Here is an 18,729-nt window from a genome sequence, read left to right on the forward strand (position 1 = left end):
CGAAGGATTGTTTCGAGCATCTGTGATGCAAACATTTCTACATTATTACCTTGGTCACAGCCCCTGTCCTTTGCACAACAAATGAGAATGAGTGTCGGTCACATACTTCTCCACTGGACTGTTCAGACATTAAAAACAATGGAAACACTTTAATTTGACATGTTCTCATTTATTTTATTGCAATTTCTGTGGCATGTTGCCATAAGCCTGAGGGCACAGTTATTATTTCATCATTATGTTATTCCCTTATTAAGCATTGTCTACTTACAACCCCATGTCTTCCAGATATGATCAGTCCAACTCAAGAATAATTTCTACTTGTTTAAATTGAATTTTGAATTTTTTAGAAGCTGGATAAGATTTTCATCTCTGGTTTTATTTTGTGGTTATTTATTTTCTGTGTTTTTTGTATCAGCTTTGGTAGACCAAGCATGTATTCCTATGAGTCTCATCATTTAATGTTAATACCTCAGAATGTCCTTTGTTAAAAAGACATATTGCAGCAAAAACACGTGATGACGCAGGCACATGCAGTAATGTATTGTGAAAAGGAACAGGATATTGGGTCAACTCTCAAACCCCCCCCCCCCCAAAAAACACATATGTCACACTTAAAGAGATGCTCATTGGCACAGATTCATTTGGGTGTCGAGCTGTTGTCATCTTTGAAAGCTACATAATGGCAGGTGAGTGTCTCATAGGTGGAAATGATGAAAAAAAACAAAATAACCTTAAGTTGAATTCATAAACGATAAAATGCACCCTACAGCCCTTATTGTGGCTAATGTAAGCTAATATTAGCAAACTTTCGGTACTACTGTGTCTCTATATTTTAGTATTTACTATCTAACTGTCACTTGTAGCCACAGAAGCTGCTGTTCAGTAATATTCACTCAGGCTTGCTTTAAAGCTGAATAATGCCAATCAGGCAACCGCAAATTGTGGGAAATAGCTGATTGTAATTTTTTAAATCAGTTGCCAGAAAAATGTTCCCATTGTACATTTCTGCAAACCACGGATTTGTTACATTTGTACGTTGTTATGTTGAAGCCACATTGATTTAGACGGGAGGGTGGAGCTATAGAGGAGCAACGGAAAGCTCTAACTCATAGGATGTGGTGAGACCTTGCAGACACTCAAAGCGACCACGCCTTTGATTAGAAGTAACTTTGAGCCTTGATAAAAATTTAAAAGGGTACATTATATAGCTATTTGCCCCTCGCACAGTTGTCACGAACGGAAAATTAGCTACACAGACTTAAACCATTTGTCGTACCAGGCTGTAAATATGTTTATTTCACCTGTAAAGTTTGGCATTTTTAATGGGGGTCTATGGGGACTGACTGGCTTCTGAAGCCAGCCTCAAGTGGCCATTCAAGGAACTGCAGTTTTCCTTTTTCAGCTCTGGAGGTTCTCGCTTTGTTGAAACTTTGTTGAAACTCAACACTTACTGTGGTTAACTTGTGGTTAGATTTGGGCACAAAAACCATTTGGTTGTGCCCATCGTGTCTGGGTATGAAAACGCAGTTTTGGTGGCACAGTCATGGCCAGAGAAGCCATCGATGTTTCAATACAAAATAACCACTCTTCATGGCACTATCGAGGAAGGAAAAGCAGCAATGTCACATGCACATGCCCTCTGCATACTGATGACAAAGTCACCTCCTATTTTAGAAAAATTGATATGATAGATTTGAAATGTACAAATGTAGCGTATTCATGGTTTGCATAAACGTACAATGCCAACATTTTCTTCTGGTGACTGGGCTGAATTTTTTTAAAGCTTGAAAAGTAATATGCATCCTCTTGCAGTCCTTTTCCCTCTTTTAAAGTCTAATTTTGTTTAATGCCAGAAATGTTTTACGGTGTCAATCCTGAGCAACAGAGGAGGCAGCATATAGAGCAGCTTCTGCAGCTTCAGTTATCTTAAACATGTCAGAGGTTAAATCAGTGTTTTAGTAATGTAATAATGTATATATATCAATCTGTTTTCCATCCATAGCCAAGTCAATCATCTTCACCTTTGACTATGATTATTTGAATGATACCATCCACGACAATCAAACACCCTATGTTCCGGATCCAAAGATGGTACCATGTGAGATAAAACTGCTGGCTCCTACAGCAGCTGTGACGCTGTGTCTCGTCCTCATAGTCATCTTTTTCCTGGCAATAACAGGGAACCTGTTAGTGGGGTTGGTGATCGGCACCAGCAGACAGGCACTGACTTCATCGGATGTGTACTTGTTTCACCTGACAATCGCAGATGGTCTGATGGCCCTAACCATCCCGTTCTGGGCTGTAGCACTCACTAATGGATGGATCTTTGGAGACTTCATGTGCAAGCTCCTCAGCCTCGTCATCGAAGCAAACTTCTACACCAGCATTCTCTTCCTGGCCTGCATTAGCATCGATCGTTATCTTGTGATCGTGCACGCCAGCGAGAGTCTAAGGACTCGTCAGAGGATGTGCAGCCGGCTCCTGTGTGCAGCAGTGTGGGCCTTCGGTTGGGCCCTCGCTCTGCCTGCACTTTTCAACGATGCCTTCAGGCCAGACCCTGACAAAGAGAGGATGGTTTGCTCTGAAAGCTTTGACATCGGCAGTGCCTCCTCGTGGAGGAGTGCCACTCGCGGGTTCCGCCATATTTTTGGTTTCATACTTCCTCTGATTGTCATGATAACATGCTACAGCATCACCATCGCAAGGCTGCTGCACACTCGCGGGTTCCAGAAGCACCGCGCCATGAAGGTGATCATAGCTGTGGTGATTGTGTTTCTGCTGTGCTGGACGCCATACCACATAACCATGATGGTGGACACACTCCTGAGGGCTGATCTGATACCGTTTGACTGCGCTTTCAGGAGATCAATGAACATGGCTTTGGTTATAACCTACAGCCTGGCCTTGTTCCACAGCTGCATCAATCCCGTCCTCTACGCCTTTGTGGGAGAGAAGTTCAGGAACAATATGATGCGACTTCTTCAGAGGAAATCCCGACAGGAGAGGGTGTCGGTGTCAAAGATCAGCAGGTCAACATCTCAGACCTCAGAGAGCAATGGAACTGTTCTCTGAAGCCTCAGTGGACTTTAAAAAATAATGTTTAGCATTGTTTATTGTCCCTTTTTCTCTAACCCCAAGGGCTAGGGTTAGGGTTAGGGGTTATGCTAACCCTAACCCTAAGTCAGAGAGGAAGTAATTTCCATCTGAAGTCTGAAAATCTGTAATATATTGAGTGTCACACATTCTCTGCTTTTAATTTGTGGTGCACTGCTGCCATCTATTGAATTTACTGTTGTCTGCATCCACTATGGACAGCTGTAACCCTCAAAGCCAATCAAAACTATGTTCATTTTTTGTATTGATTTCCATTTTTCTTGCTGAAGAGTGGACTGGCATTTGGATTCTGGATATGATTTCAATGTTATCTTGGAGGACATGTATTTTAAATACACAGGAGGAATTCAACCCTTCACTATGTCAGTGCTTCTATCATCCTGCTGATGTTTCTGTGTTTATTTATATTCCCTATAAGGTTTGTATACACTATAAATACTGTTCATCATTACAAATAAAAGGCTTTGCAATCACTCCTGCATTGCCTGATTTAATCTTGTAGACCTGTGGTTGGTTAATGTTCACAGGGTCTTTCTAACCAATAAAATATTAACAGCTCATCATGTGGAAATAATCTTTTGTGTTCTTGGCTTAACAAAATACAAACATATGTGACAAACCTGCAAAAGGTAATGGAGTATCTGATGCTTGAAATGGATACCAAGCAATTTTCCACATCTGCTTTTCATAATCAAGATAAAGAGTTCACTCTTGACTTTGAAAACAGAAATTTAGAAGGACAAGAATGAACTAACCAAACTGCATCTGCTTAAGAATTAGTGCTATGTCTGGTACCACTAATGTACCTTGTGGTAAGATTTTTTTGCCATTAACTTTTGATAATTTTGATGCTTGTAAAGGGAGCAACACTGCAGCATGTACAGCTGCCTCAACTACATGTAGAAAATATATTTACATATCATTTAAGTAAAATTTCTTTAAAAATGTCATATGTTTTACTGCATCTATGTGTGGACCAGCAGGATTAACAGAAATGTTCGAATATTATTGCAAACTCTTTTTCTGTTATCCAAATTGCTACATCTGATTTCTTGGTCTGCTTCTTTTTAGCTTATACACAATCGACTTACAACAATTATGTGTTGGAGCAGGTTTTCAGATGCGAGTTGCCATGGCCCATATCTCCAACATTTGGCAACACACACCAAAACTATCTCGACTATTGAGTAGCACTACAGGTAATGGGAAAAATCTGTGTTTTTATTTTTATTTTGGGATGAATTGTCCCTATATTACTTTTTTTTTTTCAGGTTTTTTAGGTGATATTATGTTATAATATTATACAGCATGTTATGTATTTAATATCATATTACAACACAAATCTGTATATTACTTTTATAACAATTGCTTTTAGAATAATTATCATAATAATTATTTGTATTAGTCGTTGCACTATGATTTGTCCAGCAGATGGCGGGCAAACCTCTCCCAAAAATCGCCTACAAAAATGTGAAATTAAGCATTAATTTCTGATCTTTATCGTCTTTAACTTGTCTTGGATTTTATTAAACATGAAAAAAATACTTAAAAGAGATTTCTTTTTTCATTTCTTGTTGTTTTGTTCAATAAAGTTTTTACCTGCTATGTCGCAGCAGTAAAACTGCAGAACTACATTTCCCAGAAGCCACCGCAATGTGAAAATAATGGGAAAGCCTTCTCGCGCTGAAGCTTCAGATGGAGCACAGCACACGAGGTATGTAACGTTTACTCAGTTTCTTAATACCCTAAAATTACAAACAACCAAACGGCTATTTCCCAATAGAAAGCTATCTTGTTGTTGCGTACACTGACTGGCAGGGACTTGCCTTAAATATTAGGTTTTTTATTTGTGCCAACAAAAGCTATCTTACAAGAGTGCTTTGTTTTTGTACCTACAGAACGTACGCTAGCTTACTAGCTAGCTATAATTTAGTACATGTGTTATAAATTATGCCTTAACGTGATTTCACGCACGTCTGACTCGTTGTGACACGCATACAAGCCAGCAGCCAGGTTTAGCACATTAGCAGCTAAAGTAACAGTGAGTGAAGCTCTGGCAGGCTAACGCACTGTGTTACCCAGTGAATGGCTTGTGCAACTTGTTTGCATTCCCCCCTAAAAATTCTTGACACGTAACTGAGACCATGCAATCAGTTCAACTGGGGAACACTGTGTTTCACATGCATATGACTCATTAGAAAGTACCTCTACTTAGGTAGAATAAATGCATTATTTGTTATTAGAATTTAAAGTGAAAATATAAGTGGGAACCCTTGATGAACCCAAGCATGTCCCTGTGTTGTGTAGCAGATTATCTCACTTGTTTGCTGGTCTTCCTACCACTATATAAGTAGTTTTGGATTTTTGGCTGCTTACCTAAATGACCAAGCTATTAGAGGACATCTGCTTGGACTCTAGGAACTTGTGACAAGCATTTTTCATCACTATTTCCACACCAAAACAGTTGATTTATGGAGAAAATAAGCCACAGAATCATAGTAATAATGATTAAATGTAGCCATGTTTGAATTAAAGACATAGATCATCCTGAAACCAAATATACATATTTTTCCTCTTACCTGCAGTGCTATTTATCAATCTAGATTGTTTTGGTGTGAGTTGCAGAGTGTTGCAGATATGGACAGTAGAGATGTCTGCCTCCTCTCCAGTATAATGGAACTAGATGGTACTCAGCTGCTTGATGTGCTCAAAGTGCCATAAAACAGATTTGAAAAACACAGCAACAATGTCTCTTTCCAGAAATCATGACCCGGTTACTCAAGATAATCCACAGATCTTGTTGTGAGCAACATCTACTGACCTAGCACCAATAAGCTAGTTAAGCCAGGCCAAGACTACAAGAGTTTTGGGCTGATTTATCCCTGAATCACTACTACGTGTAACGTTTACAGATCCAGTCCAAGTTGCTCACAGGATCATCACGGTCACCCTGATTTTAAGCATTTTTGGTATTCAGGATTTAAAATCTGGATGATTATAATCATTATTTCGTCAATACAGAACAGCTGACGGTGTTGCCAAACTGCAGTAAACATTTCTAGCCCTTGTGGCTAATGTTAGCTACCGTTCTACTGCTGACAGATATTGAAACTGAAGGTTAAAATGTCACTTCTTCTTGCTGAAGAATAGACAACCAGTGTTGACCTCATCTCCCCAACCCTTTTTCTCATAAAGACTCGTTTAGCCTTCTGCTTCTGTTTTATCTTATTGCAAAGCATTGTTAACATCACAGCAAGTTGTCACATCAGGTCAGTCCCCTTTTTGTGTACATCAGCTTCCCCACAGGATCACATGAGGTGGTAACGGCTCCCTCTGGCATGATAATATTAAGATTATCCTGTAGTGTGTCATGCACCATTTTGTCAATTCTTGTAGTGTGTGTATGTTTGAGATTAGAGAGGAGAACATCTGTAAAGTTTTTCCTACTGTGCTTGATGCAACCAAATTTAAAAATCAGTTTGAATTTAGGATTAGGATCAGGATTCCTGTGCAGGATTCCAGTAGTCTGAGCCTGGCTTACCATTACATCACAGCCAGGGAGGAGACTGTTTACATCTTGAGCTATCATGAGCACGAGCGTCACGTCTATGAATACCTGCACGCTTTCTTCTGCACAGTGATCAGTGGGCGGGTGTTTTTTGGGAGAAAGAAAATAGTTCGTACAAGAAACTGCTCACAACAAGGTCTGAGGATTATCTTGAGTAACCGGATCATGTTTCCTGGAAAGAGACATTGCTGTTGAGTTTTTCAAACGATATTTTTTGGCGCGTTGAGCACCACAAGCTGAGTGACATCTAGTTCCATGATATTGGAGACTTGGCAACTCACACACCAAAACAACACAGCTGCGCTCTACTGTAAGCTGTCTGCACAGTGTCAAAACAGTCTGATACTAACTGACGACATTGTTGTCTTTTCAGGTTTAACAATGACACGAAACCCAGCTGCAGGATAGCTTGCTGTCGGGACATGTAACGGTGTGGAATGGAGCAAAGGTCAACAGTTTCTCTTACATGCAAACAACAGCATGTAGCATTTTAACCAAATTGTGATCACCCTGTTAAATGGTTCATTTATACCATTTCAGTGTCCCCATGCACAGAGAGACAGCTTGATTGAAACTGTTTGGTTGTCAACATTTGTTTCCTCATCTCAAATAGGAAGCTTTTCAACGTCAAAACAAATCCTCACATGGTGATTTGACACAGCAGAAAAAGTTTGACTCTGCCTCACAGAGTCGTCCAGCTGACACACAATGGTTGCAGATGACACAGCAGGAAGTGGGGACAGATCAGAAGAGGAGAAAGAGATGGACGTGAAGGCGCTTACATCTGAAGACAGCGCAGGACATGAAGATGGAGACGTAGAGATGGCTATCTCTGCCTCTGAGGGCCTGTCTCCCTCCGAAGGTCCCCCAGAGGAAACCAAGGAGGCCAGAAAGTGGAAGTGGGCTGTAATATTCTTGTGTTTCTATGGGTTCATGTCGTCGGTAAAGCCTGGGGAGCCCTTCATTACACCGTATCTACTCAGCGATGAGAAGAACTTCACCAGGAAAGAGGTCAGTGCTGTCCTCAGGCTGCATTTGTCTTTGTGCAGTGACGGTAAATATTGACCAAAAAAGCCATAAATGAAAGTCATTCCTGTCATTGTTTTGCAGAGTTGAACCCCAGGTTCATACACAAAAAACTGTCCAGAGAGTCCAGAGTAAACCTGTCAGACTCTTTCATAAGTTTTTCTACATGCAGTCAAGCACTCATTACACAGTAGAATTAATGAATGCCTGGTGGGGAGTCTGCTGATCCATCTTACTGTGGTCAAAGTTCACATTCCTCCAAAGTGGGTCAGTGAGTGCAATAGCTACATGTAAAGTTTACAAGAAAGGAATGGCTAATAAATCATCAGTGGACTATGATTTGTATATTTTGTTAGCTAGTTTCTTTTTTCTGAATTAACTGTGACCTTGCAGTAAAAGTTGATTTCCTGTCAAAAAGTCAGGAGAAAATGTTACATATTTTCAGCATCTGTCAAAATAGATACAAGGGTGTGTGGAAAACACCCTTTGCGAGATTAGAATGGCAGTTTTGCAGCTCAGCCACCTCTTGCGGACACATTTCACCTTAATGTTTGTTTATATCTGAAACAGTGTCGCTCAGAGTTGGACATAAATCTGCTAGACACTCAATAGATAACCATTTTTCTTCCAACTGGTGAGTGAAGCAAATCTAGCAGCCACTTGCATATTTTCCCAGCAGTTGCCTGGTGGCTGGTGATAATTTCAAACCCTGGTGTCACCGCCATATCCGGCAAAGTCCTGTATTTACTAAATCCAAGGGAATAAGCTGCTCCTGATTTAAGTTATTTAGTTACATGTGTAGCCCAGCAGTGTATACAACCTAAAGCTGAACCCGTCAGACAGGCAGTGTCTGACAGAGAGATTTTGTACTTCTTCCAGTTGAACCAGTTTCACTATGTTGAAATCAGATGTGTTTTGAGTTTAATCCTGGGTTTTCATATCATGTTCTATTTTTAAAATATAGTTGTCAGGCTTGTTGTTGTCAAACAAGCATATAATTGAAACTGACATGCTGTTTGGATTTGTGTTTGACATGTGTGAAGAGTTTGTTCTAATGTAGTGCAGAACTGTCAGGATACATACAGTAAATTAAATTGCATCAGTTTGATTAGGATTGTAACTATCATTTTCATTAGCGATTAATCTGCAAATTATTTTCTCGATTCATTGGCTAATTGTTAAGTTGATAAAATGTCAGAAAATAGTGCAAAAACAATCCAGTCGCGTCTTCCAATGTCTTGTTTTGTTTTACCAACAGTCAGAAACACCAGATATTTTATATATATATATATATATATATATATATACAGTACAGGCCAAAAGTTTGGACACACCTTCTCATTCAATGCGTTTTCTTTATTTTCATGACTATTTACATTGTAGATTCTCACTGAAGGCATCAAAACTATGAATGAACACATGTGGAGTTATGTACTTAACAAAAAAAGGTGAAATAACTGAAAACATGTTTTATATTCTAGTTTCTTCAAAATAGCCACCCTTTGCTCTGATTACTGCTTTGCACACTCTTGGCATTCTCTCCATGAGCTTCAAGAGGTAGTCACCTGAAAGGGTTTCCACTTCACAGGTGTGCCTTATCAGGGTTAATTAGTGGAATTTCTTGCTTTATCAATGGGGTTGGGACCATCAGTTGTGTTGTGCAGAAGTCAGGTTAATACACAGCCGACAGCCCTATTGGACAACTGTTAAAATTCATATTATGGCAAGAACCAATCAGCTAACTAAAGAAAAACGAGTGGCCATCTTTACTTTAAGAAATGAAGGTCAGTCAGTCCGGAAAATTGCAAAAACTTTAAATGTGTCCCCAAGTGGAGTCGCAAAAACCATCAAGCGCTACAACGAAACTGGCACACATGAGGACCGACCCAGGAAAGGAAGACCAAGAGTCACCTCTGCTTCTGAGGATAAGTTCATCCGAGTCACCAGCCTCAGAAATCGCAAGTTAACAGCAGCTCAGATCAGAGACCAGATGAATGCCACACAGAGTTCTAGCAGCAGACCCATCTCTAGAACAACTGTTAAGAGGAGACTGCGCCAATCAGGCCTTCATGGTCAAATAGCTGCTAGGAAACCACTGTTAAGGAGAGGCAACAAGCAGAAGAGATTTGTTTGGGCCAAGAAACACAAGGAATGGACATTAGACCAGTGGAAATCTGTGCTTTGGTCTGATGAGTCCAAATTTGAGATCTTTGGTTCCAACCGCCATGTCTTTGTGAGACGCAGAAAAGGTGAACGGATGGATTCCACATGCCTGGTTCCCACTGTGAAGCATGGAGGAGGAGGTGTGATGGTGTGGGGTTGTTTTGCTGGTGACACTGTTGGGGATTTATTCAAAATTGAAGGCACACTGAACCAGCATGGCTACCACAGCATCCTGCAGCGACATGCCATCCCATCCAGTTTGCGTTTAGTTGGACGATCATTTATTTTTCAACAGGACAATGACTCCAAACACACCTCCAGGCTGTGTAAGGGCTATTTGACCAAGAAGGAGAGTGATGGAGTGCTGCGGCAGATGACCTGGCCTCCACAGTCACCGGACCTGAACCCAATCGAGATGGTTTGGGGTGAGCTGGACCGCAGAGTGAAGGCAAAGGGGCCAACAAGTGCTAAACACCTCTGGGAACTCCTTCAAGACTGTTGGAAAACCATTTCAGGTGACTACCTCTTGAAGCTCATGGAGAGAATGCCAAGAGTGTGCAAAGCAGTAATCAGAGCAAAGGGTGGCTATTTTGAAGAAACTAGAATATAAAACATGTTTTCAGTTATTTCACCTTTTTTTGTTAAGTACATAACTCCACATGTGTTCATTCATAGTTTTGATGCCTTCAGTGAGAATCTACAATGTAAATAGTCATGAAAATAAAGAAAACGCATTGAATGAGAAGGTGTGTCCAAACTTTTGGCCTGTACTGTATATATATATATATATATATATATATATATGTATATGTGTGTGTGTGTGTGTGTGCAATAATGTAAATCAGATAAAAGCAGGAAATCTTCATATTTAACAAGACATTCTTTGGCTTGAAAAATGACAAATGATCAGTTGATATATTAAAAAAAGGATGTTTATTGTCTAATTGTTGCAGATTTAAATAGAAATCGATTTTACAAATGATTTTGTATATGTATTTGTCAAAATCAAAAATGATTGTAGCAGCATTAAAATTGATTCCAGTCATGTGACGGTCACAACATCAAAACCACTGACAGATAAAGTGAACAACATTTATCATCTTGATACGATCACATGCAATGTTTTGCTGGGAAACCTTGGGTCCGGGTATTCATGTGTATGCCACTTGACGTGCTCCACCCACACAAACACTGTTGCAGGTCAAGTATGCTCCCTCATGGCAACAGTACTTCCAGATGGCAGTGGCCCCCCAGCAGGACAATGTGCCATGCCTTACCTAAAAAACAGCCTTAGGGACGTGACAAAGAGCTCAAGGTGTCTGCGTTGCTTCCAAATTCCCCAGAGCCCAATCTGATCATGCATCCGTGGGAGGTGCCGGTAGCCCACCTTGCAACCCACAAGACTCAAAGGATCCACCACCAATACTCTGGTGCCAGACACTATAGGTCACCACCAAAGGTCCTATGTCCACGCCTCAACAGGTCAGGGCCCCCACTCTAGATTGGACTTGGCTCTTACCTTTTGAGGCGTGGATGTAGGACCACTGGTGCAGCACCAGCACGTCCCACGGATGCTCAATAAGACTGAGATCTTGGAAATTTAGAGGAAAGTCGATTAACTCTAAAATTGAATTACACTTGAGGCACTAAGTGTCCTTCCAGCAGAGCTACATGTTGTGAACTAACACTGGAGCTTTCGTGCGCCTCACTCATGACTTTACTGTCATTTCCAGGTGACCAATGAGATCACTCCTGTGCTGACGTACTCCTACATGGCTGTGCTGGTACCAGCCTTCCTGCTGACAGATCTTCTGCGCTACAAGCCGGTTCTGGTCATCCAGGGCGTCAGCCAGGTGGTCATCTGGGTCATTCTGCTCCTGGGCACCACCCTCCTTGAGATGCAGTTCATGGAGTTCTTCTACGGCATCACCATGGCCTGCCGCGTGGCCTACTCCTCCTACATCTTCTCCCTGGTCAGTCCAAGTCTCTACCAGCGTGTGGCCGGATACTCACGCTCCTCAGTCCTTTTGGGGGTGTTCACCAGCTCAGTGCTGGGCCAGGTGTGCGTTTCCTTGATCAAAATAAGTTTCCGCACCCTCTGCGCTGTATCTTTGGGTTTCGTCAGCTTTGGTCTGACTCTCTCGCTGTGCCTGCCGTGGCCTAAACGCTCCCTGTTTTTCAACCGGACGCTGAATAAAGAGCAAAAGGAAGTGGCAGGAGTAGCCACCAAATCAGAGCTGGACAAAATGAACCCAAAAGAGAGCAGCCCGTCCTCGGCAGCATCGCTGTGCTCTGCATCACGCTGGAAGGATTCTATCTTTGTACAGATGCTGCTGGAGGTGGGGAATGTGGTGAGGAGGCCCAACCTGAGGCTATGGTCCCTGTGGTGGATTTTCAACTCCACAGGGTACTACCTGGTACTGTTCTACGTTCACATCCTGTGGAACAAAGTCTACCCACCAACGGAGAGCAAGGACCATTACAATGGAGCCGTGGAGGCAGCTTCTACCTTGCTGAGTGAGACATTTCTGGAGCTATAATACTTTTATAGGAAGACCTGTTCCTCAGTGCTCATAAAGCAGTCAGGTTTCAGTTTCACAGTCCAATGCTTTTATTCATGATGGCATGCAACCCCAGCTTGCAATCTAAATTTAGATGTAACTCTGGGCGTTTGTGCACCATCCACTGTCAATGTTTGTCCACTAAAGGTTGTTTTTGCCGCTGACAGGCTCATATTATTATTATTTTAAATATCTGACAGCATCATGGAAAAGATCCCTACAGAGACAAACCTTTTTGTTAAAGAGTAAGATCCTTTTTGTTAAACTGCAAACAGCCTTGAAATCTCCATTGTCAAACACACCAGACTCCATTTTCAAAAACATGAATTTTGTCACGTTTAGAGCCAGCATATTTTCACATCGAACCAAGTGAATTGAGGGTTTCTGTTTACTTGGAATGAAGTGTGTTTTAAGATGATGAAATTACTGTTTATTTAAATGGAATTTGGTGGGTTTGGCGATGGTAATTTCAGGGTTGTTTCCAGTAAATTAAAAGGGTCTTATTTCTTAACGAAAAGGTCTATCTCTATAGGAATTATTTTCATAATATTGTCAGACACTGAGGAAAAATAATCTGAGCCTATCAGTGACAAAAACAAGCAACCCTGTTTCCATTAGTCACTTAGACACAGAAACATGGCAAAATAGGATCTAGGTTAAAAAAATAATGAACTTAGTCTTTAACTGACGGTGGACTTCTGTCACATGTAGTCATGAGGTTGAATAATTGATCTTCCGTCTTTATTCTGATAAGTGATTACATCAGGTTTAGTTATCAGTCATTGCCCTTTTAATCAGCTGAAAAGCACATAGTTAGCAGTTGGTTTAAATTACCTTGACGTCATGTGCAAGTGGTAAAAGCGATGTTGTAAAACAGAATATAGTAGGTAAATGATTGTCCTTTAAAAGTGGTGTCAGTTACGTAGTTCTTCAACATTTCTTGAAAATAACAGTAAACTATATACTCTACTATACTTAGATCCTTTTATAGTAAAATTAATAGGTTAATTAAAATAGGACTGTACACACTGTTTTTGTGGTGAAATGACACAATTTCCACCATGATAGTATGACAGAAGCAAAAGATGAGAGATAAAAGAATGGAATAAAACACAGAGTAGTTCTTAGGCATAGGCTGCTTGTTTAAATCAACCCAGATGCATAGAGTTATGATCGATGTCTATGTTTCTGCAGGTGCGCTGACTGCTTTCAGCGCTGGTTATGCGAAAATCCGTTGGAACATCTGGTCTGAGCTGGTCATTGGTGTCATCACAGCACTGCAGGCAGGCCTGCTGCTCCTCATGGGCACCACAGACAACATTTGGGTTTGCTACGTGGCTTACGTCCTCTTCAGAGGCTTCTACCAGTTTCTGGTGCCTATTGCCACGTGAGTGCCAAATGAAATATACCATTTACTGTCTGAATATGAAACTACAAAACTTAACTGTTCAAGACACACCTTTTATTCCTAATCCTGAGTTGAAACTGTGGTGCAGTAGAAAGTTACATTCTTTATGAGTAAGGGTAAACATCATTGGAGCACCAAAATCCATCTGTCACAGTGAGTGTGTGATTGCAACAGATACATTTTGAATTTCCTGAACATGTAGCGTCACACTCTTTCGTCATTCTATCGTCTCTCCATAGTTTCCAGATAGCCTCATCACTCACCAAGGAGCTGTGTGCTTTAGTGTTTGGTATCAACACCTTTTTGGGGACCATACTGAAGAGCGTCATCAACCTGATATTTTCCGACAAGAGAGGCCTGGCGCTGGATGTGCACTCTCAGGTAAAACAATCATTAGTCAAAGGACCATTTTCAAATGTTTTTGTGTCTTAGCGACTAATGTAATCAGTATTTTTTTTTTTTTTTTTTTTTTTTTAAATTTGTCCAGTATTGAGCGGGAGCACCACAGCTGGCAGCCGCCAAACAGGCTGCAATGTAATCACTCAGGGCATTTGTGTACCATTAATTTACAGTATGTCCACTAAAAGTGCTTGTTTTTGCCACTGACAGGCTCAGATTTTCATTTTGGATGTCTGACAACATTATGGAAAGATTACTGTTAATTTAAATAAAGTCTGGTGAGTTGGACGATGGCGATTTCGGGGCTGTTTCTAGTCTAACAAAAAGCATCTTACTCTTAATGAAAAGGTCTATTTCTGTAGGGATCCTTTTCATTATGTTATCAGATTCTGAACATGTCAGTGGTAAAAATGCACTTTTAGTGAACGTTTTTAACCTCGTTTGAGACTGTCCTAAAGAAACAGAATGTAGTCCTCTTGTTTTGAAATAATGAGGAACTTCTTAAATTACATTTATTGATATAAAGCCCAGTTCAGTCCAAAGATTCATGCCGAGACAAAACCATTTTAGAACGTTGCAGAGAAAGGTTGCAGAAGTGTGAACTGGCAGTCTGAGCTCGACTCAAGCCAGCTGATGGTGTCACATGCGAATCAGCTGGTCAAATCGCTGGCGGGTGGTTTTAAAACGTAAAGCACATCATGTGTTTCAACAGCCAGTCGGCTCGTAGTGAAGTCCACTGGTCAAGTCAAAATGACCGCAGACAGGGTGTTCACCTACTGGCGCTGGTACTTTATATAATTGTGGCGTATTTATCAAGAATACAGCCCATCTGATACTCGTTGTATGTTTTCCACCGTTTCATCACTACTAAAAATGCAACTGTATCTCACTATCTCTATCCTCATTCATATTTTAAGAAGCTACAAATTATATTCAGCCACAAGATAGGTCTGAAAAGCTGCAAATCAGAACAGAAATACAGTTGTTGCATAGATATGATACACTGTCTCATCTACTTTCACTTGGTGTGAACGTGCAGGTTTTCACAACATTGCAGAACGGTGCATTGCATGTAGCTGCCCGTTTCAACTTGTGTGAACGGCGCTTAAACCTTCATCTGAGAAATGTTTCAAGTTCAGGTTTTTCTGGTAATAACAAGATTAATGTTGATGTCAGCAAGGTCAAACTTTTGTCATCCACCATTAGTATTTTATGATTTTCAATGACTTGTCTTAAAAGTCTTAAATCTGATTTTAAGATGTTTTTTTTTTTTTGTTTACTTACAGTTCCTGGTGTACTTCGTTTACTTCACCATTCTCACTGTCGTCTACTTTGTCTGTGCGGCTGTGGTCCTCATCCGTCACTTTAGAAACCAGCAGAGTGGAGGAGGCGGGGCTGATGAGCAGGCGGAGCCCACAGAGCTCAGCCCCGTGGCTGCAGATTCGGAGGCACAGCCTTTGTCAAACGGCAAAAGTGCCAAAGCATAATGACAGGAAATGTTTATCGCCTTCAAGTGTTTTCTGCCAGTATCTTGTTAAGATCCCAGTTTTGCTAATAAGAACCTTCAGACTCAGCGGAATCAGAAATTTTAACCCTCTGATGTCGACGGAGTGGTTTCAGTGTTAGCTGCTGAGCCTCAATCAAGTGCCTCCTCTGCTACCTAAAGCTGCTGCACTACAAGAGTCAGACAGGCGTCTTGTGCCCGACGGCTTTTGATGATTAGATTGTTTGCTGCAACTGAGAAGAGAAGTCTACGTTTTTTATTTAATACAAAGCACTAAGTGGTACTGTGCTTTCATATGGAGACAAATCATCTTAAAGGGTTAGTAGAATTTTTTGAATTGTGGTTATATGACGTACTTATCCATAAACAGTGTATTACCTACATTAGATGGTTGTTGGCATGCCCCCAGTTTGGAGAAGCAGACTTTTCAAAGCCACCAGACTCCACTGACAAAAGCAGTAATGTTTGTGTGTTTGTTCGTCTGATAGATTTCGGTTTGCTTCTTCTGTGATTAGTGAGATGAGCCTCCTGCATCCAAAATGCTATCAAAACTTTTATTTCTAATTGCCAATGCAGGACCCATAATTCCCATAAGAGGTGTGGAGAAAACCAAAAACCTCGACAAAAACTTGACATTTTACGGACACAGCAGTCACATGGGATTAAGACAGATGACCTCCCCAGTTATTACAAATTACCAGAGGTCCCAGTTATTACAAGTCTTGTGTGAATGGGGCTTGAATACCATTTTAATCGACTGCCACTATCCACAGCACTATATTGCTTCTCTTCTCTTACAGTACTCCTGTCTGCTTCTTCAAACTCAAGCGGGATTTATACTTTTGCAGCAGACCTTGCCTACGCCGATGTGAGCATTTATACTTGTGCGGTGGTGTGTCTGTGTGACTCTGCAGTTACTGTGAAGTACTCTAAAGTTTAGTTGATTCAAAACACACCCAAAACACACATCAAACATGGCTTAATAGCAACAATGTCAAATACAAGTACACAAATCAGCTTCACTATAACTCACAGTATTCACAGACAAAGCACTTGTCTTTATCTGGACACATTTTCCCCACAAATACAACATGCTAACGTTATTAGCACAAGCCTATGGCATTTTACATTGTATGAATTAGCCTAGCAGCTAGCGAACTTTTCCTCTTCTTATATGAAGCCAGGTACAACAGCAACATTTAACAAAGGTAAGGTTACAAAATTACACTCCATTACAAAACTCTTTAAGTTCTCCGACAAAACAACTGTCTTTATACTAAACTCGTTTTCCAAAGAAATATAACATGCTAACGTTATTAGCATTAGCCTATGGCATTTTACATTGCATAAATTAGCCTAGCGACGAGCTGAGATTTCCTCTGCCCATGTGAAGCCAGGATAAGTCCCGAAGTATAAATTTCCCAAAAGGTAAATCGCACACAATACTTAAACTCCTATTTTGTGGGGGCTCTATTGTCTTCACAATTTACTGTTTCTCATCTGTGAAAGGCTACAGCATAGGGTACGGCATAGAGTCTATGTCAACGTGGAGCCTATGCCGTATGTACGGTGTCGATTCAATGCAGAAGTATAAAACATATACTGTAGGTAATACACTGACTGTGAAGTCCCCCATACAGCCCCACTTCAAGAATCTGACCTATCCCTTTAAACACAGAGAAAGGGACCATTCATGCGATGGCCAGAGGGTTTTTCGTTTGTATTTTGTACAGGAAACGAACAAGGAGGATTTTGAGTTGTAACATGCTGAACTGTCCTGTTTCAGTGACAGTGATTTACCCTTCAAATAAAGGTCCATGATTACTATGTGATCACTGAGTATTAGTTTAAAACAGACTGCGTTTTCAGGGTTGACAGACATCACTTTTATTTTGTTCATTCACACTCCTATTGTGATGTTACAGTTTGAATGTTTGAAAAGAAAAATTGATCGGATCAGTATAATTAACGCTCTGTATTGATAATCAAATTTTCATATCACATTTTTATAATGATATAAGGAAGGCTATCAGATGATATACATTTATTTGAAACTGTAAACTGCAGATTTTATGCAGTGTTATGTAATGTCATTAAATATTTAGCAGTTCTTGGAATTGCTGTAACGCTCTTTGTGATTTAGAAGCCGCAGCATCAGAATATTTTGAATTATCTTTATTTTAAACATTGAAACAGGCTGCAGAATGTGTTGCTTTGGATACAATGTGAAAGTAATTTACACAGACATAGGCTTATTTGACTATTAGTCTAAATGCACATCACTGAATTTGGATATTAAACATAAAATTTATTTTTAGTGTTAATTTTCAGCAGTATGTTGTATTTCGGCCAAGTACGGCTGTTTTTAGGTTCATCAAAAACAGCAGGAAGCACTTGTCTTGGTCCTGCAGAGGACATAGGAAGGCAGTGATGCAACAGGAACTACAAAGCCAACATAAGTAGGTTTTAAATTAACATCCATTTGCTCACTTAAAAAGCAGGTGTGGCCCTTAGATTTTAATCCCAGAGAATGTTTCATACAATAGGCACAGCAGTAGCGACTGCGTTTGGAGATGTACCCACATTCAGGATGTATAGATATTTTTTAATTTTGTGATTTTGAAATAATTGCTGAGATACTTAAATGCAACTGTGAATCTGTCTGAATGCTGTAAAAAGAAAAACACTGACTTTAATCAGATGTTTATTTTTTATTCAATTAAATTACATTTGGTGGATGAAAAGCTCCTTAATCCTCTTTTTTTTAATTTTTGAATCTTTTTCCTGATGCTGCACTGTGTTGATAAATTATGAATTTCAAGGTTTTTTGAAGATTGAGTTACAACCTACGCGTAAAAATGGTGCTTTACAAGATAATGGTACTGTGTTTGAGTTGTTTGGTCAGCTGCAGTCGCTGCTCACACCATGACGATCAAACGCTCTTTGATTCTTATTTGTTTTTCCGCATTTCTCAATAGGGGGTCAG

The 18,729-nt window shown here is 40.4% G+C and overlaps 2 protein-coding genes across 3 annotated transcripts; both read left to right on the forward strand.

The window, feature by feature from the left end:
* Positions 1-619: 619 nt before the first annotated feature.
* LOC117255792 (C-X-C chemokine receptor type 1-like) lies at positions 620-3,592 on the forward strand. Its single transcript, XM_033624977.2, has 2 exons — positions 620-686; positions 2,003-3,592. Exons 1-2 carry the CDS (start codon positions 620-622, stop codon positions 3,070-3,072), a joined length of 1,137 nt encoding a protein of 378 aa, XP_033480868.2. The 3' UTR covers positions 3,073-3,592.
* Positions 3,593-4,763: 1,171 nt separating this feature from the next.
* On the forward strand, positions 4,764-18,487 carry slc19a1 (solute carrier family 19 member 1). 2 transcript variants are annotated; one of them, XM_033623170.2, is made up of 7 exons: positions 4,770-4,828; positions 7,056-7,130; positions 7,296-7,693; positions 11,605-12,388; positions 13,627-13,819; positions 14,080-14,221; positions 15,526-18,487. In XM_033623170.2, exons 3-7 carry the CDS (start codon positions 7,391-7,393, stop codon positions 15,724-15,726), a joined length of 1,623 nt encoding a protein of 540 aa, XP_033479061.1. In that variant the 5' UTR covers positions 4,770-4,828; positions 7,056-7,130; positions 7,296-7,390; the 3' UTR covers positions 15,727-18,487. The 2 variants fall into 2 exon arrangements, with proteins under 2 accessions (XP_033479060.1, XP_033479061.1); XM_033623169.2 differs by having other exon boundaries at positions 4,764-4,828; positions 7,056-7,693.
* The last annotated feature ends 242 nt before the right edge of the window (positions 18,488-18,729 follow it).

This window comes from Epinephelus lanceolatus, chromosome 24 (assembly GCF_041903045.1).
Source record: "Epinephelus lanceolatus isolate andai-2023 chromosome 24, ASM4190304v1, whole genome shotgun sequence".
Lineage (NCBI taxonomy): Eukaryota > Metazoa > Chordata > Actinopteri > Perciformes > Serranidae > Epinephelus > Epinephelus lanceolatus.